Genomic DNA, 27,586 nt, shown 5'->3' on the forward strand with positions numbered 1-27,586 from the left:
TTGTAAAATAGTCCGTCAACACGAGTATGTATTTTGCACCGCTTGTCTTCGCTCGGGTAACAGGACCTAGGATATCTGCTGCCACTTTGCTGAATCGGATCCCAACGTTGATGGTCTGGAGAGGGGCTATTCTTTTCTTTCCAGCGGTACTTCGTGCTTGACACAGGGTGCAGTTCTCACATTTTCGTTCAATGTCTTTTCTCATATTGGGCCACCAAAACCTCTGTCTTGCCCTGTCCAAGGTTTTTTGAAAAGCAAAATGGCCTCCACTGAGTTTTGAATCGTGAAGTTGTTCCAAAACTGTCTCTCTGAGTCCCTGCGGTACTACAAGTTGTTTTTGTGTTGTATTGCTTCCTTCTACATGCCACTTCCTGTACAGCACGCCATCAGTCAGTTCCATCTGGTCCCAAAGGCCCCACATCGCTACTGCATCTTCTCCTTGTGCTATTGCGTTTGCCTTCTTGATTTTCAAGTCTCTCAGCGGATTTTGGTCTGGATGTTTCTCAGCGTTTGCCCATTGCAAGATGAGACGTAAGCAGGGATCGTTTCTTTGAGCCAGTCTAAGTCAGTTTACGTCTTCTTGAAATTGGATACTCATTGGTTCGTTCGTGTCCTCTGCTGTAACTAAGTTAATTCTTCCGAGGGCGTCTTCCAAAGAGTTAGCTGATGGGCAACTTCCAAACATATCCAGTCTCTCAGCTTCAGTTAGCTCAGGTGTGATGCTGCACTGTCTTGACAGTCCATCTGCATTCCCGTGCTTGTCTCCTGGTCTATGTACTACTTGAAAATCAAACTCTTGCAGTCTTTGTAGCATCCTGAATATCATCCCGTCATTGTTTTGTCTGAATAACCACTGTAGCGATGCATGATCTGTTCTGAGCACAAATTGAGTTCCCCAAATGTAAGGCTTGAACCATTTCATCGCCTGAATGACTGCTAATGCTTCTCTTTTTGTTGTTGAGTAACATTCTGCTGGGGTCAAAACTCTGCTTGCGAAAGCCACTGGGTATTCTACTCCATCGACAATATTCGAGAGTACTGCCCCAAGACTGTTGTCACTTGCATCCGTGTCCACAATAAAAGGAGAGTTGTAGTCCGGATGCTTGAGTACTGAGCTATCAATCAAAGCCGCTTTCAGTTTTTCGAACGCATTATGGCATTCAGGGTTCCAAGTGAAACGGCTGTTCTTTTTTGTTATCTGGTGAAGAGGTTTCGCTATCCCAGCGAAGTCTTTGATGAACCGTCTGTAGTAACTGCAAAATCCAATAAAAGACCTCACTTCGGTAACGTTTTCTGGTCGTTTCCAGTCCCGTACTGCAACGAGTTTGTTTTCATCTGGTGCAATTCCCTCTGGGCTCAGTTTGTATCCCAGACAGGTTACGGATTCTTGAAAGAGGCGGCATTTCTTGGGTTTGAGTTTAAGATTGGCCTGGCGAAGAGCGTGAAAAACGAGGCGCATGTGTTTTTCGTGTTCCTCCACATTCCTACTAAACACCAGAACGTCGTCCAAGAAGGTGAGGACGAACGAGAAGAGATATTCATTGAAGATGCTTGTCATAAGTCGCTGGAAGGTTCCCGGTGCATTGCAAAGTCCAAATGGAAGTCTGAGGTACTCATAGTGTCCACCATCGGGAGTGACGAACGCAGTTTTTGGTATAGCACTCTCAGCTAATGGGACCTGCCAATATCCAGAGGCTAGGTCGAGGCTTGAGAAAATCGTTGCTCCGTGAAGATGATCCAGTATCTGGTCAATTCGCGGAAGGGGAAAAGCGTCTTTCTTTGCTACTTCGTTTAGTCGTCTGAAGTCTGTGCACATTCGATTGCTCCCGTCCTTTTTGGTAACGAGAACGATTGGTGCACTGTACGGGCTGTTTGATGGTCGGATAATGTTTCGTGCCAACATGTCCTCAATCTCCTTCTTAACCACAGTGATCTTTCCAGGTGCAAGTCTATGGGGTGCAAGCTTGATGGGCAGCGTATCACCTGTGTCAATTTCATGCTGAACCAAGTGTGTCTGTCCAAGTTCGTTGTCGTTCATTGCAAACACATCTCTGAACTCCCGTAGCAGTGTTCTTCTGTCGTCTGTTTGTTGGTTTCTGTCTGGAATTGCTAAAGAACAAATCTGTTCCAACTCTTCATCGCATGATAGGGTTAGGTTTGTTTCGGCAGTTGCCCTGTGCTGTGTTTCTTCCGTTGTTTCAATTTGATCAAGACCAGATTCTGCTTCCGTCTCACAAAGATGTACGTGCCTGGGGACTTCAGGTTTATAGGCAAATTGCAAATTTACCACATTGCTTTCCTTCTCCATCATGAGCTGCTTAGAATGGAAGTCGATTGATACTTTATTCTCCTCCATCACCTGGGTTCCAAGTATCAAAGGCACGTCTGTGTTTGGGGTCACCAGGAGATCGGCTTTCACTTTAACCCCGGTGTCGAACGTTATTTCGCCAGTAAAAACGCCAAGTATTTCGAAAGGATCATTGGTGGCCGAAAGAACTTGTTCTCGGAAAGGTCTTAGTTTGGAACGCTGTTCGTACTGTGAGTAAGCTTTTTCTCATAGAATGTTCACATTGCTCCCAGTATCCACTAACGCTTTGTGTTTATGTCCGTCAAGATCAACCATCACGTAGACTGTAGGTTCAAAGACTGCTTCGGCTTGAACTTTGTTGATATTGCTCACTTGTTCTGGGTTCGCTCTCTGTAAAATGCTTTTTACGATTGGTTGTCTATCGGTGTCCAAGTTTGCGGGTAAACCAGGTTGTATCGTTCCTTTCTGTGGGCACTGATTGGACAAGTGCCCAAACTCGCGGCAATTATAGCACTGCATCGCAGACGTTCTGGGTCGAAAGCCTTCCGGTCTTCCCGGACTTCTACTCTGAAATCTGGGTTGACTTGATTCGGATAGAAATCTTGTTTGGGTCTCAAGAATCTTCTCCATGATCTGTGTATGTCGCTCTTGCTGCTCTAGCATCTTATTGAAGCTTCTGGTCTGAAACTCGATCATTTGATTGAAACCCGATGACAGACTGGTGTTGAGTGCTCTAAAGTCAGCTGCTACTGACTCATCATGATCCTGTTCACCCTTTGTCCATCTCACATACCCGTTTCTTCGTCCCCGCAGTCGACTGGATTCCGCTTTACTGATGGCGTCTAGCGCAATGGCCCGTTGTGTAGCTGCATTGAAGCTTCCCAGTTCTTCCTTCAGGAGTGTGTATCTGATTTCGCTGTCCAACAGTCCGTCCACAAAGGCATCTTTGTTAGCTTCCTGTCGTCCCGCAACATCAAGATGAGCATTGGCTGCCTCTCCTAACTTACGAACTCGCCTTGAGAACTCTTGGATTGACTCTGATTCCAATTGTTGAAGATTTTTGAATTCGGTGCGTGCACTCCTTGCGTTGGGAAAGTCGCCGATTCTGTTGTTAAGAGCGTTCAGAACTCTCGCTATGGTCGGGGCTGGTTGTCCTTGCACTTAATGAAAGTAATGATTGGGGAGATTGTAATACTCATCTAACGCATAACTGTTCAAACACGTGGGCAGGACCTCGCGTTGTCTCTGGTCATCCCAATTATTGGCGGTTGACATGGATTCGAAGTGTCGAACCCATCTTTCGAAACTCTCGAAGTCGCAGCTGGGGTATCGGAGGGGTGTGAGAAGGGGTGGTGCTAAGACTATTTGCTGCTGATTGCTCGCCTGGTTCTGTTGTTGCTGTTGCTGGTTGTTTGGTGCGTTGTTCATTTTTGGTAATTGAAGTAATTTTCGATGCAAAACCAAATGACACAAAAAAATATAAATGAGTTTTACCTTTGGAACGTATTCCAAAGATCTAATTCATCGGTTCTCTCAAATTTCAATTCTGAGTTTTTTTTTGTAAAATGCAAAACCGCCTTCTAATCAGAAGAATCCCTCTGTGGTCGCCAATATAGAATCTGAATATTTAGGGTGGAGGTTTTACCCTATTCACAATTCCACAATTGTTCCTAGAATCTATCTTAGAGAAAACTACTGGACTGGATAGTAACTTCACAAAACCTACTACTCCTAACTAGACTGAAGGGTTATACCAGGCCCTCCGTTCAAGTCCTAAAGAAAGTATTTTCAGGCGCTATAGAACTGTAGTCAATTGCTAATAATAATGTTATTAAAATATGTTGGTAATGCCTTTCTATGTTATATGATATTTTAGCTTCTAAGAAATGCTTTACAAAATGAAATAAATTGGTGACTCTAAGCTTGAGAATTATACCAGGTCCTCAATTCAGTTTCTAATTAATCGATCAACCATTATACTTAAAATAAATAGTAGATGACGTGAAGAGCTCGTCGGTGTTCACTCCACAACCCAACCCGACGAGTATTAACCAACTTGATAGAACGTTAAGACATTGCCCATCAGGTACTTCAGGTTACTGCAGACCTTTTTAATTGTCTACTTGGTTCACCATTCCATACTACATGGGTTAACTTAACTTGCCAAGTCTTCTACGAGCAGGCAGGCCTACCCTCAGAGTGGCTTCACTATGTGGTCTCCTGGAAGGAGCTTGGCCAATTAATACTCTGAGAAATTAATCGTCTTGATGTTGTCCTGGACTCGGTGCTGTCCTCCAGTCCGTTAACCTAACTTAACCTAATTATTGATTGGTTGATCACTACTTTACTAGTCACCAAACTAATTTAAATCCAATAAATTGAAGCTAGATTGAGTATGATTTTTGATCCTTAGAGATGTATTGTGAAGTTACTAAAGTTGTACAAGTACGCTTTTGATTAACAGAAAACCGAAAGAAACGATTAAGTTTTACCCAGTCCTAATTATTACAAGACTATGGTTCCTTCAAAACAACTAGTTACAAATGCCTATGAGTGCCACGTATCAAAGTGTTTAACAAATATCTACTAGATACCAGTTTAAACTCTACTAATTTATAAGAAAAGGTCCAAAAAGAGAAAGTAGTTGAAAATTTGCTAAGTTAAATTAACGAAAAGCATAATTACCAGGGTATACTAGTTTCAACAATTATTACAAGTTCAGTACCACGACAGAGATCTGTTAACTCAATCCGAAATTTCGATTATCACGACAATATAACTATTTTCAGACTGATTTTGGTTACAAAAATTGGCTAAAATTGAGCCGTATATATACTGCTAATCTATGTTTGGTTATGATAGTTTAGTCCTATTTCTACCAAATGTTCCGAATCTTTGTGAGAAAAATACCTTTTTGGGAAAAGTTTTCAGAAGGTCATTCATGACTTTGATAACTTAGGCCCCTAATTTGGGTTTCTAATCCAATATTACGTGGGTGAGAATTTTGGTGTTCAATCCATGATATAATCTTTATCAGAATCAATATTTACTTATTCAACCATTCTCATCAGTTTAAATTTCTTTACCATTATTATCTTTGTACAGTTTCAAATTTAGAATTCGCTTTTGTGTTGGGAATAATTCAAGGGTCAGTATTAATTTGGTTCTTTTCCGAAAAAAGCTTAAGTTTAACTTTCCATTCCTACAATTACACCATTTCAAGCCGCTTTGTGAATTTCTCCTGGCTACTGCCCTCTGACTTAAATTGAGCCTTGCCCGTTGGTGGAGAGCAATTATTGTAAACGTGTGTGTTTCTTAAGCAAACTATTTGCTTGACCGTTTTGACTTTCGAGTGACTTTTACGCCGTTAACTTTTCTGCGTGATTTAAATGTCTCTTCTCATTGACGATTCTAAGCAGCTGAAATCAATTGGCGGCAACTTACTACTGAAAGTGAAATGAAAAAGAGCCCAAGTTGGTGTCATTTTTCTATCTAGATCTTTTCATTTAAAAACTCTAATGAGGTCCTATAGGCTACCCCCTCTCCCCGCTCCCCACCCGACTAAAGCAGGCTACAATGAATTAGAGCTCCCACTAGTCGTTCAGGAGCATTTCTTCCGACGTTAGTTTCACTTCGATACAAAAGATTATTTTTCACATTTTGAGTGCTCTAAATTGCTATCACTAAGAATTTTAAGCTGCTGAATTTCGTCGAAGTTGGGCTTCAATACTTGATTTGAACATATATTTGTAAAAGATAATCTCCATTTATTGAATTATTATGTTATTACTCTGTTGTTGATGTGGTTATTGTTTCGTGCAGAGCGGGATATGTTTAACTTTGCGGGTGGGTACCTCCATAATTGCTTAAAAGAGTGGAGTGAATGGCAGAAATTGTGCTGCTGTCTAGTGAAACTTTCCTGCTTTTCTTCCTCTTCCTATTTAGAAAAATCTATAACATATCCTAATTGCGATTTTTTAATTCCACTTTTTAGTAATCTGTAATTGATATTTCTGACTCACTCTAGCTAAGTAGCAATCGATTGAAGTCACTTACACAACTATTTTTCACAAATGGGTTTTACAATAAACAGATACGCTATGGGGGGGGGGGGGGGGGAGAGGAGTTGAAGAGAAGAGAGATCGGTATCAATGGAAAGCCTCGATTTTGATATTTCAGAGCAGTCTATTAACATTATTGTCACACATACAGAGATGGGTGTTCGTGTCACGTGTTTATTTCGGTTGAATAGTTGTTTTTATCAATCACTGACTGATTTCTCAATCACTGAATCAGGTTGCCCTGAGTTTTGGATCTATTCTGCCCCCCCCCCCCCCCCCAGCTTAGTGAGCGTAAATCTTTTATGACCCCCAGGCGCACGTGCTATTTTCTTACATAGTAACGTGCTATATAACAACATATAATGTGTAACTGGGGGGTCATAAAAAACACTGGGGGCTGAAACAGAGTGGATCCTGAATTTTTCTTGTAATACTTCAGTGTTCTCTATCAAATTAGTTTTTACTACTGTCATTGCTAAATTTATCATCGCTTCTTGTGTTCCCTTGTCACCACATATGTTCCCTGTTTTCTGTTTCTTTTGAGTGCATCAAATTTAAGACAACATTAAAAATGAGTCTAGAAATAGACATCGCTTTAATGGATCTATGGAATAAATCCTATGACAAGTGACAGCATACCACCGAGGAGATGAACGAGAGGTTTTTGAAATTAAACCCAAATTTTTTGCGCAATTCAGCTTTTGTCACGTTTTGTCGAAACAGAACAGAATAAACATGTTTAATTGGTCCAAAAAAGTTAGCAACAGGTTTTTGGCTTGTGATGGTCATTTCGAATCGAGACAGAGTCTTGGTTTTCTACTCAAACGGCTCTTGTTTAGGCACTCTCCGTTTTTTTTCAATCCAAAGGAATTGTATTATATTGGTGCGCTGTCTTTTTAAGATCTCCTCACACTTATTTTGACTTTTGATGCCAATGAGATGTCAAATTACAGTGGTGATTCAAATTACCGTGATAAAGGTTTGAAGCATAATTTTGTTTATCAAATTACTTTTACAGTGGAGTGAGATTTTGTGTTTTTCTTGTAAAAATTTTTATTTTGAGAGAGAATTTGTTTCCCATGCGTCATTTTGACTTGTGTTCAAGAGTTTTTCTCTTGAGTGGTAATGAAAACGATACCTAAGTGTTCTAACTGTACCTGTTTTCAATTCTTTTAATCACTCAATTTCTTGAATTTTACCCGTATTTGTTTACTTTGTCATTAATGACAGGTTTCTCCGGTTGCTAATGGGGCAGAATTGAATCTAATTTATAGTTCGAGTCAATAGCCAATGATTTCTATGACTTTGAGTAGCATTTAAAGAAAAATCCGAACTTTGAGTTTAGTCTAGTCCGTTTTTATTGTCCTTTTTGTTGTTTTATCATGTATTCGCATTAATGACAGTTTGTTTGCTAAAAATGCCTTATTTAATCGAATAAATTGTTTCAGTTCATAACCATTGCTTTTTATGACTTCTACACCTCATCAGTGACAGGTCTTATTGGTTGCTAATTTTGTCCAAGTTAACCGAAGTAATGTTTCCAGCTCATAGCCAACGCTTTTTATGACTTTGACAATAATCGTTTTAAATTTAATGAATTTTTTAGTGTTGCCCGTTTTTGTAATTGTGCGGTATTATCTTTTTGTCTCATTAATGACAGGTTTCATCGAGTACCAGTGAAGCGTACGTGGATCTATTCCAGGGCTTAGAAGTAGCAGTTTTTTAATGATTAACTTTTTCCCAACAATTATTTTAGCTGCGAAGCTGTAAGCTGAGCGAAGCTATATTGCGGTGCTCTTGATTTTTTTTGTTTCGTCGTCTGACGCTCTTTTTTCGTTTTACATTTGTTCACACAGTAAAGCTGAAAAAGTCAAATTTTCTGAATGACTTCTTTCGCTCACTTACGGCATTTGTGCACGTGACGTCATTTCTCACTCGCTTTAGCAAAAGTTTTAAGGTTATTTGCGTGATTAGATTTTGATCATACGTGACTTACCTCACTCAATAAAATGACTTTTGCACTTTAAAACTTAAGTTTAAATTGAATTTGTTTAAGGTCAAAGCAACTCATTTGTGCAGTAAAGGTCCCCAATAAGAGGCTTCTGCGGAATGAATTTTAACAAGCTATATTAATTTATCGCTGAATGTTTTTCACTTAGTTTTTTAAGCGGCGTCAATTTTTCAATTTAGATCTGTATCTGTTTCTATCTCTATTATATGGCACGCAGGTCTATTCTTTCGCAGCTATTCCGGCAATCTGTCGGCTATGTTTATTGTTTTTTTAGTCTTGCCTATCTTTGTTGCCTTTCTTGTGGTATTATTGCTAGATGTTCGTGTTTATTTGCGCCTAAAGGGTCATGTGCTTTGCTGACTGTTATAATGTGATTTTGCTTGAAAATTTTTGATTTTTGGATCATTGGTTATTTTGTTTTTTTTTTTGGTTTGCAATTCAGAAATTATGCTGTTTTTATTTCGTTTTTTTTTTCTGCTTTCACTTGTGACTTGCCTCACACATTTTTTATCTCGAATGGAGTTAAGATTTCTTTAAATAATTTTATGCATTGTATTGAATGCGGTCGGCGTCAAAGTGGCAAATTCAAAAGAAAACGAAATTGTTAATTGTTGAAATTCTGTCATAAAAGTGGGATTCAATGACGGCTATTTTTCCGTAATATTCTGGAAATGTTAAATTGCTCTCGCACGTAGTATGTAGCAATTATTATTTGTCCTTTTTTCGCCAAAAATTTTTCTTGCGCCTGTCGTTAAGCATTTCACCCGACGTTAGTCGGTTTATGTTTAATAGCCGCCCTCATCTTCTCAGCCGGCTATTATAGCGCACTTATTTTTTTACTTCGTCGAACAAAAAATATTTCGCTTTACCTCATTTTGCCGCTTTTTCAACATTTTGCGTGAAATCTTTTCGACTTCTCTAGCCTAGTTTCTCTCTTCTCTCATTCTGCTAGAAGTGATTTTGAGCATCAGTTGCTCAGCAAAGCAATTCAAAATGAACAGAGTCAGTATAAAAATTGAAGTCAGAAATAGAAACGGGATAAACCCATAAAGCCCATTTTTAGATGCCTGCTATTTGAACGTCGTTCCTATAAGTATTAGTTACCTCTCTCTAATGCTTATTGGTTTTGATAGTTGCCCATGTAGCCTCTCTCTAAGAAACAGAAGTATGTTCAACTACGAAATGCCATCAAAATAAATCGGACCTGAAAAATGTTTTTGTAAAAAAATCTTTTTTTTTTCCAGTATCTATTCTTTCAATCCCAATCATGCTTATTGGAATCAACGGCGGCTATTTTCCGGCAATCTGCCGGATATGTTCTTTTTTTCAAACCCAGTGTACGTCAAGGTGGTCAAGGGCGGGTATTTTTGTCCGTTTTATTGCTCTATAAGATTTGATCAGATCTGGTAAGGTCTTATGAGACCACCGATTTGTTATGCCAGATGATATCATATTTCTTGTATATCATATTTTTTGTTCCAAATTTTTAATCTTATTGACTCGATTTTTAATGTCGCTTGCTTGGTGATAACTTTCGGGATGTGGCTTGAAAAGTGTAATTTTGACAGCCTCGTGTTTTTCTGGAGTTCTTTGTACTTGTATTCAATCTACTTTTGTTGGATCTAATTGCCTGCAATTGCCGGTAATTGTAGTTCACACTACAATTAAACTAAATTATTGTGTTAACTCCTAGACCTAAAGAGCATTTAAAATTTTAAATTGTGGCTTTTTATTTAGTGCTTCTATGGGTTTCCTGTTCTATATCAGAACTATTTTTTTTTACTTTTTGTGCAGCTTCGTTTCTTAAGAGCATTATGTTGTGTGTTGCTTTATAAAGTTTGAAAATAAAGTTTATAAAAGTTTTGCTTTTCCCACTGAGGTGGTTGTCTTTCGCTTCTTTTTAAAAAAGATATTTGAAAGATTTTTCTATATTTTTGTGGATGCCGATTAGATTGTACTTTGGAAGATTTAATTTTGGAAGCCAGCTGGAAAGTACTTTTTAGTAATGGTTTTAACTGAAAACTTTTCACTGAAAGTTTTATACAAAGAAATTTGTGAAACAATCACAGGGAGGGGTTAAACTGAAAAAAAGTTTCCATATTCGCAATTGTAATTATTAATTGCTCTCAAACGAAGTTTGTAGCAATTATATTAGTCCTGTCGGTCTTTTTTATGCAATTTTTCGCTTGATGGATTTTTCGTCTGATCCATTCGACTTTTCATCCAAAAACGGGATAAACATGTAGCGCCCAGCGAGCATTAAGTGCTCTTAGAGCCTTTCAGCTCAAACTGTTTTGGAGACTTATACTTATGGTGTTAAGGGCGGTTCCTGAGGTTGAACACCGCTCCACTGTTGACTGACCCCCCCCCTCCCACTATTGCTCCACCCCCCGCGCGCTGTTACCCCGCACCTCACTGTTGCGTCAACCCCCCGCCCCCATCAGCCCATAGTCCCCCCCCCCCCCCCCCCCCCCCCAGTTTTAAGCTACTGACGAACAATTGCTCGCTAAAAACACGCAAATCATTTTTTCACGCTTTTTGAAAATTTTTGCCATATTTGATTTTTATCAGCCCTAGGTGTCAAGAAATCTCCTCTAGGTTTTAACGGTAATTTACTGCATATTTTCTAGTGGTAATGGAGTTTTTTCAACATTTTAACATCACGAATTTTCGTATTTTTTTTGACAATACGTGCTTTTTTTCAAATTTTTTGACATTTATTTTTCCTTATTCAGGTCTTTCCAGGCCCAGGGGCCAGAAAACCTCCTGAGGGATTTGATATTAAGTTACTCAAAAATTTTAATAGGCTATGGAATAGTTTAATGTCTAAAATTTTAGAAATTTTATTTGATAACTTGTTTCGTTTCCAGTTTTTGAGGTTTGTCGTTTTTTAAGATTTTTTCAGCCGAGAGAGCCAAGGAACCTCCTCTAGTGTTGACAATAGGTTACGGTATAAATGCTAGATGTAATGGAATGTCTTGCAAGATTTTAACATCACGAATTTAGCATTTTTTGACAATTTTCGCCATTTTTTTTTAATTTTTTGACATTTATACTGATTATTCAGATTTTTTGAGCTTCAAAGGTCAGGAAACCTCCAGTAGGATTTGATGATGAATTTGTGGAAAACTTTTGTTGGTCTTGGATTAGGGTCCAATTTTTTAATATCACAAAATTTAGCAATTTTTTATAAAGCTTTTATAAGTTTTTTAAATTTTAATTTTTTGAAGTTTGATTTTTTCCTATTTTTTAGGTTTCTTTTGCCTCAAGAGCCACAGTACTTCCTGTGGGGTCCGATAATATGTCACTGCATTTTTTATAGATGTAATGGAATGTTTTTCAAGATTTTAATAACACAAATTTAAGCAATTTTTTAAAAATATTTGTCATTTTGTATATTTTTTGTATGTTTTTGAATATTTTCCGGCGACAGCTGAGACCGCCTCAAAGGTATGATAATAGGCTGCTGCATTTGCATAGTTTCTGGAAACAATGGGATGGTTATCAATTTTCTATGACTCCAGTTTTAGTAACTTTTGGATAAAATTTAAAGTTTTTGAAATTTTTGGAAAAATGTTATGTTCAAAGTGTATGGATCTTTATGAGCCAGTGAAACTACTTCAGGCTTGAAATAGGGATACTGGATAGTCTCTTGAGACAACGAAATGGGTCTTAAGATGTTAATATTTGGAATTTCAGCTAGATTTTGTTAAAATTAGCAATTGTTTAGAAATTTTTTCAATGTTTTTTGTCCTTTTCTGAGGTTAACGACCATTACTAACCAACGAAATTTTTCAAGACTCGCAGATAGGTGACTTGACAGAAATATTGAGATAAATATTGGTTTTGAACTTTTTTAATGCAATTGTTTCGAAATTTTTTCAATGTTTTTTGTCCTTCTCTGAGGTTAACGACCATTACTAACCATTGAAGTCTCGGAGATGTGTCACTTGACAGAAATTTTGAGATAAAAAATAGTTTTGAACTTTTTTGGTGCGAAGTTGAAAGTTATATCTTTTTCAGTTTATTCTATATGATTTATTTCCTAACAAGGATAGAAAACTAGAAGTTGCGGTGCCGAATCCCATCTTGGAAAATATTTCTATCTCTGTTTCTCTCTGTCGGATAGGATTTCTTTCCTTCTCTCTCCCAGTCACGTTTTATCGCTCAATCTTTCTCTGTCACTTTTTTTTGATGCCGCACTTCAGCTGCTCTTATGTGACGTAATATCAACTCTGATTCTCATTAACAATGAGTTATGGTAGAAATGTTTTTATCATAAATGACTTAACAGGCACTTTTTAGGAAATTGTTAAAGGCTCTCAAAAGCAATTGGTAGCAAATATTTAGTCCTGTTTGTCTCTTTTAGGCAATTTTTCGCTTCGCCGGTTTTCTGTCTGACCAATTTGACTTCGGTCTTCAGAAATGGGATAAAGAGGTAGCGACCAGTTTGCATTAAGTTCTCTTAGAGCCGTTCAGCCCACTAGTCTTCGAGTGTGCGATTAACAGAAACTGTTTTGGAGACTTATACTTAGGTGTGAAGGGCTGTTCTTGGAAATTGATCCCACACCCCACCCACCTACCGCCTCCACATCAGTCCCCCAATCCGCTTTTCCAACCCGGCTGCGGTGCAACCCCGCTGCGCTCACCTTACGCCCCTTCAATTAATCCATAGCTAGCCTCACTAAACCGTCGCTAGCTGCTGACGAAGCCAACCGCTCGCCGGTCTTTTGAGAGCAATTCGCTCGACGTTAGTCGCTTATGTTAAATATTAATTTATTAGCCACGGACAACCATAGCAATTTTCTGACTTCAGCCCTGCAAAAAATGTTATCTCTTTTGCACTTGATTTTTCGAAAAAAGTTTTCCTATTTTTCGTTGGCTTATTTTTTTCACTTTTATTGCAGCGTACTGTTGTCACACAAAATGAATGAGTTATAAATGAATTTATTCAGTTTTGCCTCCTCCCGATATTTAATGCCCCAAATACAATTCATATGTAGTTCTATAGCACGTTGCTATGCAAAAAACAGCACGGGCGCCTGTGGGCGAAAAAATAGTTCCCTCTAAACTGAGGGGGAGTAGATCCTTAAAATTTATTGCTCTATTGCAAATGTTCCATCAGTGATATTATGCATTTTATGCTGTTAATAGAGATGAGGGAATATTCTGTATCAAGCACAGAATCATTTAAGCCCCATTTTTGCAAAGCGTTGTTTTCGATCACTATCAAACATTCCGAAACATTCCATTAAACGTTAGAAAATTGTGACGATTTAGATTTTACGTGCGTCATTGATCAGTACTTAATTTTAAAAAATTGAAAAGAAATACGTCCTTCAAATAAGCTAAGAAATCAGATTTAATCAGTTTTTAAGAGTAATTAATTCTACTATACGAGTTGATAAATTCGAACACAGTTTCAAGCAATCATTGTTAACGTGTTCTTTTTTATGCAAAATTTTTGCTAGAAATGCTAGATGTAAGGGAATGTCTTGCAAGATTTTAACATCACGAATTTAGCATTTTTTGACAATTTTTGCCATTTTTTTTATTTTTTTTTGACATTTATACTAATTCTTCAGATTTTTTGAGCTTCAAAGGTCAGGAAACCTCCAGTAGGATTTGATGATAAATTAGTGGAAAATTTTTGTTGGTCTTGGATTAGGATCCAACTTTTAAATATCACAAAATTTTGCAATTTTTTATAAAGCTTTTATAAGTTTTTTAATTTTTTTAAAGTTTTATTTTTTCTTATTTTTTTAGGTTTCGTTTGCCTCAAGAGCCACAGTACTTCCTCTGGGGTCCGATAATGTGTCACTGCATAGTTTATAGATGTAATGGAATGTTCTTCAAGATTTTAATAACACAAATTTAAGCAATTTTTTTAAAAAATATTTGCCATTTTTTCATGTTTTTGAATATTTTCCTGCGACAGCTGGGACCGCCTCCAAGGTATGATAATAGGCTGCTGCATTTGCACAGTTTCTAGAAACAATGGGATGGTTATCAATTTTCTATGACTCCAGTTTTAGTAACTTTTGGATAAAATTTAAAATTTTTGGAAAAATTTTATGTTCAAGTATATGGATCTTTATGAGCCAGTGAAACTACTTCAGGCTTGAAATAGGGATACTGCATAGTCTCTTGAGACAACGAAATGGTTCTTAAGATGTTAATATTTGGAATTTGAGCTGGATTTTGTTAAAATTAGCAATTGTTTCGAAATTTTTTCAATGTTTTTTGTCCTTTTCTGAGGTTAACGACCATTACTAACCAACGAAATTTTTCAAGACTCGCAGATAGGTGACTTGACAGAAATATTGAGATAAAAAATGGTTTTGAACTTTTTAATGCAATTGTTTCGAAATTTTTCAATGTTTTTTGTCCTTTTCTGAGGTTAACGACCATTACTAACCAACGAAGTCTCGGAGATGGGTTACTTGACAGAAATTTTGAGATAAAAAATAGTTTTGAACTTTTTTTGGTGCGAAGTTGAAAGTTATGCCTTTTTCAATTTATTCTATATGATTTATTTCCTAACAAGGATAGAAAACTAGAAGTTGCAGAGCCGAATCCCATCTTGGAAAATATTTCTATCTCTGTTTCTCTCTGTCGGATAGGATTTCTTTCCTTCTCTCTCCCAGTCACGTTTTATCGCTCAATCTTTCTCTGTCACTTTTTTTGATGCCGCACTTCAGCTGCTCTTATGTGACGTAATATCATCATCTCTGATTCTCATTAACAATGAGTTATAGTAGAAATGTTTTTTATCATAAATGACTTAACAGGCACTTTTTAGGAAATTGTTAAATGCTCTCAAAAGCAATTTGTAGCAAATATTTAATCCTGTTTGTCTCTTTTATGCAATTTTTCGCTTCGCCGGTTTTCTGTCTGACCAATTTGACTCTGGTCTTCAGAAATGGGATCAAGAGGTGGCGCCCAGTTTGCATTAAGTTCTCTTAGAGCCGTTCAGCCCACTAGTCTTCAAGTATGCGATTAACAGAAACTGTTTTGGAGACTTATACTTAGGTGTAAAGGGCTGTTCTTGGCAATTGATCCCACGCCCCACCCACCTACCGCCTCCACATCAGTCCCCCAATCCACCTTTCCAACCCCGCTGCGGTGCAACCCCGCTGCGCTCACCTTACGCCCCTTCAATTAATCTATAGCTAGCCTCACTAAACCGTGGCTAGCTGCTGACGAAGCCAACCGCTCGCCGGTCTTTTGAGAGCAATTCGCTCGACGTTAGTCGTTTATGTTAAATATTAATTTATGAGCCACGGACAACCATAGCAATTTTCTGACTTCAGCCCTGCGTAAAAATGTTATCTATTTTGCACTTGATTTTTCGAAAAAATCTTTTCCTTTTTTTGTTGGCTGATTTTTCTCACTTTTATCGCAGCGTACTGTTGTCACACAAAATGAATGAGTTATAAATGAATTTATTCAGTTTTGCCTCCTCCCGATATTTAATGCCCCAAATACAATTCATATGTAGTTCTATAGCACGTTGCTATGCAAAAAACAGCACGGGCGCCTGTGGGCGAAAAAATAGTTCCCTCTAAACTGAGGGGGAGTAGATCCTTAAAATTTATTGCTCTATTGCAAATGTTCCATCAGTGATATTATGCATTTTATGCTGTTAATAGAAATGAGGGAATATTCTGTATCAAGCACAGAATCATTTAAGCCCCATTTTTGCAAAGCGTTGTTTTCGATCACTATCAAACATTCCGAAACATTCCAATAAACGTTAGAAAATTGTGACGATTTAGATATTACGTGCGTCATTGATCAGTACTTAATTTTAAAAAATTGAAAAGAAATACGTCCTTCAAACAAGCTAAGAAATCAGATTTAATCAGTTTTTAAGAGTAATTAATTCTACTATACGAGGTGATAAATTCGAACACAGTTTCAAGCAATCATTGTAAACGTGTTCTTTTTTATGCAAAGTTTTTGATTGACCGTTTTCTTCTAGAACATTCTTTCGATTTATCTTCTCTAGTGACTTTTTTTGCGCTTGACTTTTTGATTTTTGAGTAATTTCAATTGCGAGCATTCATAAATTGAGGCAATTCCGTGGCCAGTATACGCAAAATCGAAGTATACATACTTGATTTTGTCAGGTTTTTTTGAGACCAATATTGCAAGATTAGAGTTGTAAGCGTTTGCAGAAACCACTAGGCTAATTTAGTTCAAATTTGCTTAAAATTACCCCTTTCCCACAGATACAGTATCGAATTACTGAAATGAAAGAAAGCCTAATTAGTGATTAATTTCAGACATGTCCCCCTCGATACTAGTTGTAGATTAACAAGACAATTAGTGGGTATGAAGTTACCCATAGCATTATTCACAAGAACAATTAAGACTTTGAATTTGGTACTAGTATTTGTTGCTAAAATAAAGCCCAATATGAGCGAAGTTTTTACCTAGCCCGTGTATCGTAGGTTTTAATATTAGAGACTCTTATCCAAGGGATCGTGGGTTCGAACCCCCACTTGGTCAGCATATTTTGAACCATAAAATGTTTTTAGCCTATACCCCTTGTAAACTGTTTGCCTCGTGGGCAATTCGACTGACGGTAGTCGGTTAATGTTAGTGTATACGGTTCCCAGGAGTGGCCTGAAATTCAAATAGGAGTAGTGTTGAAATGACATTTTTGGTCTGCCTTGACATTAGTTTTGGTTGCCATGTTTGAACTGTGATTGTAGAAAATTCGAGATCCGTTGGAGTATCGGAAGGATCCTCGAAAACTAGTAAGAATAACACTAGTGGTAATAAGCACCATCATCACAATCAACAACAGGCAGTATTGTCTGATAAAATAGCCCTGGGCGTCGCGAATAGACCGAGTGCCAATCGTAAGTAACCCGTCTTATAGCTCCCCCCCCCCCCCCCCCCCCCACTTCGTTCTCACAAACTCCAGTCCTCCTCCCATGCTCTACACCCTAGTTTCTCCGTTTTCTCTTCCTATCTCTGTCTTGAATGAATTTATGAATTGATTTTGAAAAGCTTCAGTCACTTCCTAGATCCATTGTTTGTTCGGACAATTTCGTATACTGACTGAAGCCTGCAATTGGGTATATATAGATATATGTTTTTGTCTGTTTGCACTTTTGATGTTTTTGTGTCATTTCTTGCGTTTTGTTATTTTAGATGTGTAGTTTGTACAAAAACTTAATGTGCAATTAGGGGAACTCAGTTCAAAAAAGTAGGAATTTATACATTCCGAGTAATAGTAATGTTCCCAAATTTAGTCGATTTGGGAGAAAGAAGTTTGTAATTGATCGCTCTCGATGTTTGATGTTGCTTATGCTGCATTATGCTTAATGTTAACGTTGCAGGATGCTGGAAATTGATCACAATTATTCTTTATATTTTGTCATATTGAGAATTGCTGTTGGTTTTTAAGCATTTAGATGTAATGGTACTGTCAATATTCGAATGAAATTATAAAATGATGTGAACAATTTTCGGCTTACGACTTTCGACTGTTTTGGCGAGTTTTTTTTTGTAGTTTTTTTAAACTATTTTTTGCGTATTTTTTGTCTTTAGTAATCAATAGAATGAGATGATTTTTTTTAAAAATGTTTTGGACAAGGGCGCTCATCAGCCGATCCCTCCAAACTATCAAGTGATGGTAAAGACCAGACATAGGGGAATCCATGGTTAATCAATTAAGCTAATATTTTCAGTATACTGAGAGATTTTTCTTTGTAGATGTATGCCGAGCGTAGTTAAACAGTAATCTTGGTTTTCTAAAATTCGAAGAATTTGAATTGGATTGAGGTGCTTTTTGAGATCTGTTCTTATATTTAAATAATTCTGTAAGTCAAATTTGAGCGGTTTCTCAAGGCGAAACAGTAAAATCGATTGATTTTCTTAGATCTTTCGAGCAGCATTGAAGACAGTTGCGCCGCCAAAGTTAGCACTGCGGTTGTTTCCACACTCTGAAATCTTTGGGAAAATCCTCTAAGCAGTTGGTTCATCACCAATGCGAAAGAAAAACCGTAATTATGTGAGTTGGAAAAATTAATTTCTCGAAAATTTAATTTGAGGGGAAACAAAATTATATTTACAGTAAAATTTAGTTCCAGAGTCCAGAGTATGATTTGGATTCGAAAAATGAACAACGCTCTTATATTGTCCGTATATATATATATATATATATATATATATATATATATATATATATTATATATATATATATATATATATATATATATATATATATACCTGTCATTATTGAAAAAGGTCAAGATGCTAGTCTTCGATTCATAGCGTGGTTCCTGAAGCTGAGCAAATTTGGTTTGCCTTTGCAATTTTCCTAACAATTAAAGATCGTGTTTCCTGCTGTAGCTTAACCAGCTTTAGTCCTAAAAATTTTCGAATAGGAAAAGAGTCTCATCAGATCACTTCCAACAGAAAGATATTTATAATCACCTTAATCACAGCATGTATACTTTTCAATGATCTCCTCAGCTAATTTCAGCTCGTTTGATTTCAATTATTTTGTTTCGTTAAGTAAACTGCGCCACTTGAGGGCAATCTGGAAATTGGGTCTTCACAATCTTCAAATCAAAGAACAGTAGGTTAAGAGCTTCATTCTGAATTTTGCGTCATTCATCGAACAATGTCTTTAGTTAACTAAATCTTTTTAAATTGGTCATGGACTCCAGGATGTTTGAGTGCTAGTATTTCTTGATAGTTGGTCCCCTATGTCACGTTCCATTGTTACTGAGCCTATTTTAGGTGATGTTTATGAGCCTATTTTAGTTTGACACAGTTGCTATTTAACTTGCATCAGAAAGTTAATGCAGTTGAGAACTCGTCCGAGGAAAACCAAAGCCCTCTTTGATTCGGTCGGATTGGTTCTCAAGTAAAGAAAATATTGTCTCAATTATTGAAAATTAGCGAGCAATCAAATTGATGGTTAGTTAGATTGCCACCCACATGATTTGCTTTCTCTTCTTTCGCTCATTTTTTGCTGTTTGAATTTGTGATGTTCTTGTTTACTTTTTTAGAAGACAGATCTTAAATTATCAAGCCTTGAAGTGACTTGAAAACCTAGAACAAAAAAAAAACAAGATGCTAAGGCTCCTATTTTCTGAAAATCAGTGCTTACAGGAATGTCTGTTAATGCTTTGTGAGCAAAACTGTATTCGGATCTTTTCCGTTTGTGCCCCCCCCCCCCCCCGCGCGTTGAACAGACGCACGTGCCGCCATATTTAACAAAACAATTAGATCTGTTCTATTTTGGCCCCCCGGCTTAGTGAGCATAAATCTTTTATGACCCCCAGGCGCACGTGCTATTTTCTTACATATTAACGTGCTATATTACAAAATATAATTTATAACTGGGATTCATAATTTTTTTTACTATGCAATGAAATGTGCTCTGTAACAGGGGGTTGCATAACGTACTGTGTGTGTGGGTGTGTGTGTGTGTGTGTGGGGGGGGGGGGGGGGGGGGGGGCCACAAACGCAAAAGATCCGAGTATTCAAAAACAACTAAGGCTAGTTTGAAAAAAACAGTGCATATTTTTTTGTATAAATCAGTTTGAATGAGCAGGTATTAGCTTCTTTTAGCAGTCTCTAATTGCCTGCCTTCTAAGATGAATTATTGTGTTGTTGTAGCATTCCTGTCAGGGAGTGTTGGTGGGAGTGCGAGTGGGGGGAGTGGGAGTGCCCCTAACCTCACTTCCATCTACCAGGAGAAGCTAAGAAGGGGAGGACATCCTAATGACAACATGCTACCAACAGGTAACTTCCTCTATTGCTCTCTAATATTAACTAACTGGTTGTGGTCAAGCAAGCCGATAGGCAAGCAAGCCGAATTTTGAAAATGAGGCAAAGTAAGCCGAAAAATTTTGGGATACCGGTATTTTAAGTTGCCCCTGGCGTGCCGGTGGGCGCGCTTCTCGCGCTGTGGGATGTAATCCGGACAACCGGCCCGCGGTTTCCGGATTACATCCCACAGCGGATGAGAGGCATGGCCATGGACAGCGGTCCGCTGAGGCCCGTACCCACTAGATACCTAAAAATTGTATTTTGTTTCTTTGGTGCATTGGAATACATTATGCACTATAATACTACGCAGAGTATTGATTGTAACGGCTAACAATGTATTATTTCTTATAGATTACATAACTATTACATAACTTTCGGCTTGCTTTTCTGTCGGCTTACTTTTACTTCGGCTTCCTTTGCGTTCGCCGGCATACCCGTATTTTAAGTTGCCCCTGGCGGGCTTCGCCGCGATAACCCGCGGTTTCCGGATTACATCCCACAGTGGATGAGAGGCATGGCTATGGACAGCGGTCTGCTGAGGCCCGTACCCACTAGATGTCTACAAATTGACGCATTTTTGTTTCTTTGGTGCATTGGAATACATTATGCATTATAAAACTATGTGCAGTGCTGGTTTTAACGGTTAACAATGTATTATTTCTGATAGATTACATAACTTTCGGCTTGTTTTTCTGTCGGCTTACTTTTACTTCGGCTTACTTTGCGTTCACCTTACTAACGATACCTGCAATTATACTACCAATCGATATCGCGTAGCTAACAAATCTCGATAATTAGACTGTTTTAATCAGAATAAAGGCTAATTTTCAAAATCTACCCACACACACACACACACCTGAGTTTTCAAAGTAAAACTTTCACTAGCAAATTACACGTTAATATAGAAGGGCATATGAAAGTAGCAGGATGCTTCCAATATGTTGCACTTAAATCGATGCATTAAAGATGAATCAAAGATTCGACGATACGATGCATATAATCACTGAATAAATCGAGTTCATGAATATTCAATTTGCTAAAAAAAATAGCCGAGTGACTATGGCTGGGTTTTTTTGCAGTTTTAAGACTACGCCTACAGTTATTTGACAATTTGAAGTCGACTGTCTAACATATTTCCATCTGAAATGTCAAAATTACCTTCACTTAATTAGAGCTTTGGTTGAACAGAAAAGTATTTTGAATTTTTTTAAGAGATCTTTTGTGTCACAGCTCGTCTTTTTGTTGTATTTTTTATATTTGTTCGGATAATGTTTTACTTCTCCAGACTAACTCAGCAGCAATTTATGGAGTTTAGGGGATATATGAGTATTTTAGGCGGTTAATGACCAATATACCCCCAGATTAGTGAGTTAGTGAGGCCAAAATTAGGCCCCTCCCCCCACACCACAACTATAGTAAATACTCCACAAAGGGTGTCCATTGGCCTTTCGACCCTCATGAGAATGAGGTATGATTTTTGTTGAGCATCTTTTTTTCAGCCATGATGACCTCCAAACTGCTGAAGGACTTTTGTCCAGTGGAGGTGTTGCACAACAACCTCAATGTGGGACAACTGGAGAGGTTTTTGGATCACGTGACTGAGAACAGGGACGGAGTGAAGACACCCCCGCCACTCTTCCACCATCACCTCCACCCACACCCTCCTGCTCAGGTTAGATATAACAGAAGTATGCTCACATGTCAAATAAGACTTGAAATTTTGGGGCTGTTTGAGAAGTAGAGGTCAGTGAAATTTTTGTGGAGATTTAAAAGTTTTGAGCAGTATTATAATGCTCAGTCGCTTGCTCATCGGTTTAATTGGTGCATTTTAACATTTTCCTAGGGAATTAAAAATGACAAAAAAGACTTCAATCTTTATTAAAAAGAGTGAATTTAACGACCCTGAAACTTACAGACCCAGTAGTTTGCTTGGCGAATATTTTAAAAACTTTTAACCAAAAATAAATAGTTTCCGTCATTGGCAAAAAGACTACTGGACAATAATCAATATCGTTTTTGAAAAAATGCGTTCAAGCTGTAATTGCTTTCACAGAATTCATGAGAAAAACAATGGAACAATTGCTTGGTGTAATCTGCCTTATTGATTTGTTAAAAGGCTTTTGGTACCGTTTATTGCAAAATTTTGAAACTAAAATTAGATTTTTGTTTGTGTTTCGTTTAAAAACTTCTCAATTATTAATCATTAATTGCCGAGAAGCGATAGCGAGGCCGTTATTGGTCTGACAGCGGTTTTTAAATTCGTCATCTTTCTTGTTTTTTTGTTATCACCATTTGGTCACGCGCCAAAAAGTCAATATACGACTGTTTTTGGTGACTTCTTTCCCTCTGCAGGTGATTTTGTATGTGGCGCTGTTGTTACTGTATTCTGTATAGGTTTTTAGGTCAATCGTGTGATAAATTTTTTGAGCTGATCATGCTCAACTTGCTCAACTTTTGCACTCACCTTTTAAATCTGAATTCAAAATTTAAACTCTAAATAAAACTGAATGAAGGTCATAATAGCGTTACAATTATAAGTCTATATTACTTTAAAATATGAGTGTTTGAAGTTTAATTTTTGGCCGCGGTCAGTCTTGCAACGGCTATTATTTAGGTGCTCTCCTTTTTACAATCCAAGAATTGGAATGTATTGGTGCTGTCTTTTGTATTTTTGTAAGAAGTTTTCACTCGCTTTCAAAACGGGTTAAACAAATAAAGCTCAGGGGGCACCCAGTTTCACTAGAGGCCCTTAGCCGTGTCTAGTAGTCCGTCAAGTGGTTAAGCTACTGGGCAGGCCGTATTTCAAGGTTAAAAGGTCTTTTTGAGGAGTTTTTGAGCCCACAATTTTGCAATTTTTCGCGTTTTTTCTCTTTTTTCGACTTTTTGTGCGACCAGTCTTAAATTGTGGTTTGTAAAAGTTGATAAAGCTCTTTTGCAAGAAATAATTTATTTTTACCATTTTAAGAGCTATATCTTTTGGTACTCGAAACATAAAACGCAAATTTATACTAATTTTTACAATTTTTTTGAAAAGTTTTGTCATTTGAGTTTTTTCAGCCCTAGGTTTCAAGAAACCTCCTCCAGTGTTTGATAATTGGTTACTGCATAATAGTTTTTATTGGTTACCACTAATAGTTTTTAGTGGTAATGGTATGGTTTTCAACGTTTCAACATGTTGCCTGGTTTTCAACGTTTTTCCAGCCCCAGGAGCCAGGAAATATATAGGGTTTGATAATAGTTTTCATTAGAATTTCATTGGCCATGGAATGGTTTTCAACATTTGAATATCAAGAATTTTTGCAATTTTTTCATAAAATTTGCTATTTTTTCAAGTTTTTTGAATTTTTTTGTCATTTTTGTAGGTTTCTCCAACTTCAAGGGCAAATGAACCTCCTCTAGACTTTGATAATAGGTTACTGCATAGTTTTTTAACATGTATTGTCAATATCTAACTTTTTCCAGCCCCAGAAGCTAGAAACCTATAGGGTTTTATAATAGGTTTGAAAATTTTTTATTGACCATGGAATGGTTTTCATCATTTTAATATCACAAATTTTAAGCAATTTTTTGAAAATTTTTGTCATTTTTAGGTTTCTCCAACCTCAAGGTCCAAGGAACCTGTTCTAGGGTTTGAAAATAGATTACTGCATAGTTCCTAGTGGCAATGAAATAGTTTTCAGTTTTTTAATATCACGAATTTTAGCAAGTTTTTATAAAACTTAGAATTTTGTAAGATTTTTTGAAATTTTTTTTACCAGTGAGGTTTTCCGGCACCATGGGCCCAGAAATATCCTCTATGGTTTGATAATTAGTTACTAGTTGCTAAAAATAAAGGAAGAGTTATCAATATTTTAATAACACGAGTTTTAGCAATTCTTTGATAAAATTTAAATTTTTTTTTTGAAAATTTTTGTTCCAAATTTTTTGATCTTTATGAGCAACTGAAACAATTTAAGGATTGAAATAGGGATACTTAATAGTCTCTGGAGACCTTGAAGTGGTTCTGAAGATGTTGATATCTAAAATTTTTTAAAGATTTTGTAAAATTTTGCAATTGTTTTTTAATTTTTTGAAAATTTTGTTATTATTTTCTGAGTGTAACGATCTTTACTGGCCAACAAAACTTTTTTTAGGTCTCGCAGACAGGTTAAATGGAAGAAATTCACAGACCAAAATTGGTTTTGAACATTTTATTTCCGCAAAATTTAGAAACTTTCTTTAAGTTTTGAACTTGTCAGTTTCTTTGAAGCTTTTGTCACATTTCTCTTTTGTCAACTGATCTGCTGGTCAGATACTTTAGTTCCCAATTTTTCATTCAAATCTATGGATTGTATTTCAGGACTTCTCCTGCTATATTTTCTAATTCACTTTACATTTTCATAGTGGCTTTCAAGTTTGACTCGTGACTTGTCTCAATCAATGTTTCAACTGAATGCATTCTAAACTCTTTCACGCATTGAACTACGCAATGCAGTGAATACGTTCAATGTAAAAAGAGCAAACTCAAAAGAGACTCGATAAAGCTGGTCATTAAGCCAGAGTGAATTAGGTTATCAAAGTTCATTAGGGTGGTTGCTACCTGACATTAGTATTAAGCTTGATAGCCTTCAGTTTAGAAGCCGAACTAAGTATGCTTATAACCTAACTGACATTGAGCGCCGATTTGGAACATTTTTTTGAAACTTAGGGAAAAAAATTGTCAATTTCTTCCTTGTGCGTTAACGGCGGCTGTTTTCTGGCATTCTGTCGGTTGTGTTTTGATTTTCCGGCAGTGTGCCGGCTATAATTTGAAATCAAAATCTGACCTAAAGTGCCTAGACACTCCATTTTGCGGCTGTTGTCCGCCAATCTGCCTGCTATGTTTTAAGTAACTGATTACAGCTTGCTGAAAATGGGAGAAAAATTTGAATGTGGTTAGTTGAGTTTTGTGGACCACAGTGATCTATATTAGTTATTCTATTATTTCCACTTGTTTCGTTTCAAACCAAATGCAAAACTGATTTCAATATTTTCAATATAAAATGAATTGATTATCTAAATAGCTAAAACAAATAAATTAACTTTGTTGACAAGTGTAAACCCTTTTCCACGGTAGTAACATTGATCGAAATGCGTTTTGTTGACCTTAGAGACTTGTTCCTACTTAAGTGTATAGGTTTAGGAGTTGACTAATTAGTATTTAAAATTGTTTTTATGACTTGGTAAAAAAAATTTGCTCGCTTCAACGGTTTGCTATACTAAGCCTGATGCTTTTCGCAGAGAACTGCTTAATTAGATATTGCAATGTCTAAGCCAAAAATGTAAACTGAATTCAATGCATTATTGCTGTGCAAAAACAGTTGCGTAGATTGCGTAAAACAAAATGGCGGCGCAAGAGTATTATTAATAATGAAAGCAATGTCATTACTGAAAAAAAATTATTTATTCATATTGGAACCCAAGGAAAGTTAGTTTTTAAACCTTACATGTTTCCAAGATAAACAATCTGACGACTGCTTGCAAGGGTCTCTTTCAAATTCATCAAAAATATGATTGAAGATTTGTTTTTTGAATTTATTTATTTTAATATTCTTTTATTTTCGTTTTTTCTTAAGTGTCAAGGTAAAGAAATCCAGTCCTGTAAAGCTTTTCTAACGAATAATTTTTCCAGTTTAGAGCTTTTGAATTTATAGCCCTAGAACTCCAGTCCAGTTCTTTCTTTTTTGTTGATTTTCCAAGTTATAAGTTCACGGCGCCTGCTTTTATTAAATGGCAATTGGTTGGTTTTAATCTTCCAGAAGTAATTTATTCGCTTTAATTTCACAAAATAATGCATAGGTAGAATTTTATGTTTTAATTTCGATCTCTAGATGAATCGAACTTTTTTCTAAAGAAGCTAGCTTTAACTGCTCAATTTAGATCTCTATCAAGTTTTACTATAAAATTTTGGTTGATAGACTGAATGATAGTTGCTAAATAATGACTGTGACTAAAAACTAATGCCTTGAGAATGAGTTCTTTCATATTGTCTGGAATGGTTCTCCTCATTGTGTAAATAGTCTTAATACCGGTAGCCATTTTTAGTATGTGTTTTGTTTCTTCTTGGAAAGTTGATAATCTATGAATATGGGTGCCTAAGTTTTTGATTGCCCCTCTTTCATCAATGACTACATTGTCAACAACCCTATGTTTTGGTTTTGTTTTTTCAAAGGCTCTGAGTTCTGTTTTAGAGGCACTGAGACTTAACTTTTTCGATTCGAAAAAATTAATTTATTTCAGATGTGAGAACGATTTTGTCTTCTGCATATAGAATAAGTTCGGTTTCGCTGTCAAGGTATTTGTGCATGTCTTATGTATAAATTGAATAGCAATGACCAAGGACCGTTCCTTGAGGAACTCCTCATGTGAATTCAACTGGATCCGATTGAATGTTTTGTATTTTCACTTGCTGGTCGCGATGAGACAGAAAATTTTTGATTAATAGCCTAGACGATGTATTAAAACCTATCATATCTAATTTTTCACCAAGGATTTTGTGGTTTTTTGAGTCGAAAGCCTGGGATAAATCCAGTAGGGCAGTAGATACATTTACTTCTATCAGTTTCTGAGCGTATGAACTCAGTACACTACGTGATTGCGTCTGTGGTTGAAAATCTTTTTCTAAATCTATATTGCGTTTTGGTGATGAGCTTTTCTTTCCACAAGTAAAATACAATTTGGTCTCTGAAAAGAATTTCCAAATTTTTTGATATACATGTTGTGAGTGAAATTGGTCAATCGTTGTCTGGATCCTCGGTGTCTCCTTTTTTAAAAAGTGGTATTGCAATGGCTTTTCTCAAAGATTTTGGGAAACTTAGTTCTTTGATAGATTGATTTATTATGAATGACAGATGTTGAACAAGTTCAGACGCTGCAGCTTTAAGTGCCCATGCTGGTCTTGATGAAGGGGCTTGTGGTTTACTTAGCTTGATGACGTAAGGCGTCATGGCATTCCTTGTCTGTGACAAAACGGAAACTGCATGTTCGTTTTGAAGGCCCCTGAAAGCTTCTGGTCCGTTGTATTGGCAAAGATGAGAAAATTGAAAATAAGAAAGGTTGCCATTTTTTTTCTCGGTTGTGTAGTCTCCGAAAACGTTTCTCAAACATTGAATGTCCGTTTGCGTTCTTCTGTGATTCCGTATCTCATCAGTCGCCATTTTTGCCTGTCCGCTCCCACAGCTTCAATGAGATCTGCGTAAAATTTGTTGAAATCTTTTGTTTCCAATTTTAAAACATCTTGCTTTAGTTAAAAAAAGATTTTGTAGTTTTCGTCATTTTATCTCTGGTATTTTTAAGAGACTTCGTTGTTCTAGTTAGCCGTTTGTCAGCCAGTTGAAAAAATTTTTAAATTGTTTTATATGAAACATTTTTTTTCAGGTGCATGGTGGT

The 27,586-nt window shown here is 36.8% G+C and overlaps 2 protein-coding genes across 5 annotated transcripts in view; both read left to right on the forward strand.

Annotated features, from left to right (window-relative positions):
- Positions 1-27,586, forward strand: part of LOC142343261 (uncharacterized) — a 158,683-nt gene that overhangs the window by 128,676 nt on the left and 2,421 nt on the right. Inside the window, exons 26-28 of one of the 4 annotated variants that reach the window (XM_075395050.1) lie at positions 6,131-6,154; positions 20,027-20,152; positions 21,679-21,851. In XM_075395050.1, coding sequence (XP_075251165.1) covers positions 6,131-6,154; positions 20,027-20,152; positions 21,679-21,851 — 323 coding nt within the window. Of the gene's footprint in view, positions 1-6,130; positions 6,155-17,100; positions 17,251-19,978; positions 20,153-21,678; positions 21,852-27,586 lie in introns of all 4 variants that reach the window. The other 3 variants (XM_075395049.1, XM_075395047.1, XM_075395051.1) reach the window with 3 other exon arrangements.
- Positions 1-27,586, forward strand: part of LOC142343262 (uncharacterized) — a 225,840-nt gene that overhangs the window by 61,324 nt on the left and 136,930 nt on the right. The window lies entirely within an intron of this gene.

The sequence above is a fragment of the Convolutriloba macropyga genome, chromosome 7 (assembly GCF_964194025.1).
Source record: "Convolutriloba macropyga chromosome 7, txConMacr16.3, whole genome shotgun sequence".
NCBI classification, from domain to species: Eukaryota; Metazoa; Xenacoelomorpha; order Acoela; family Convolutidae; genus Convolutriloba; species Convolutriloba macropyga.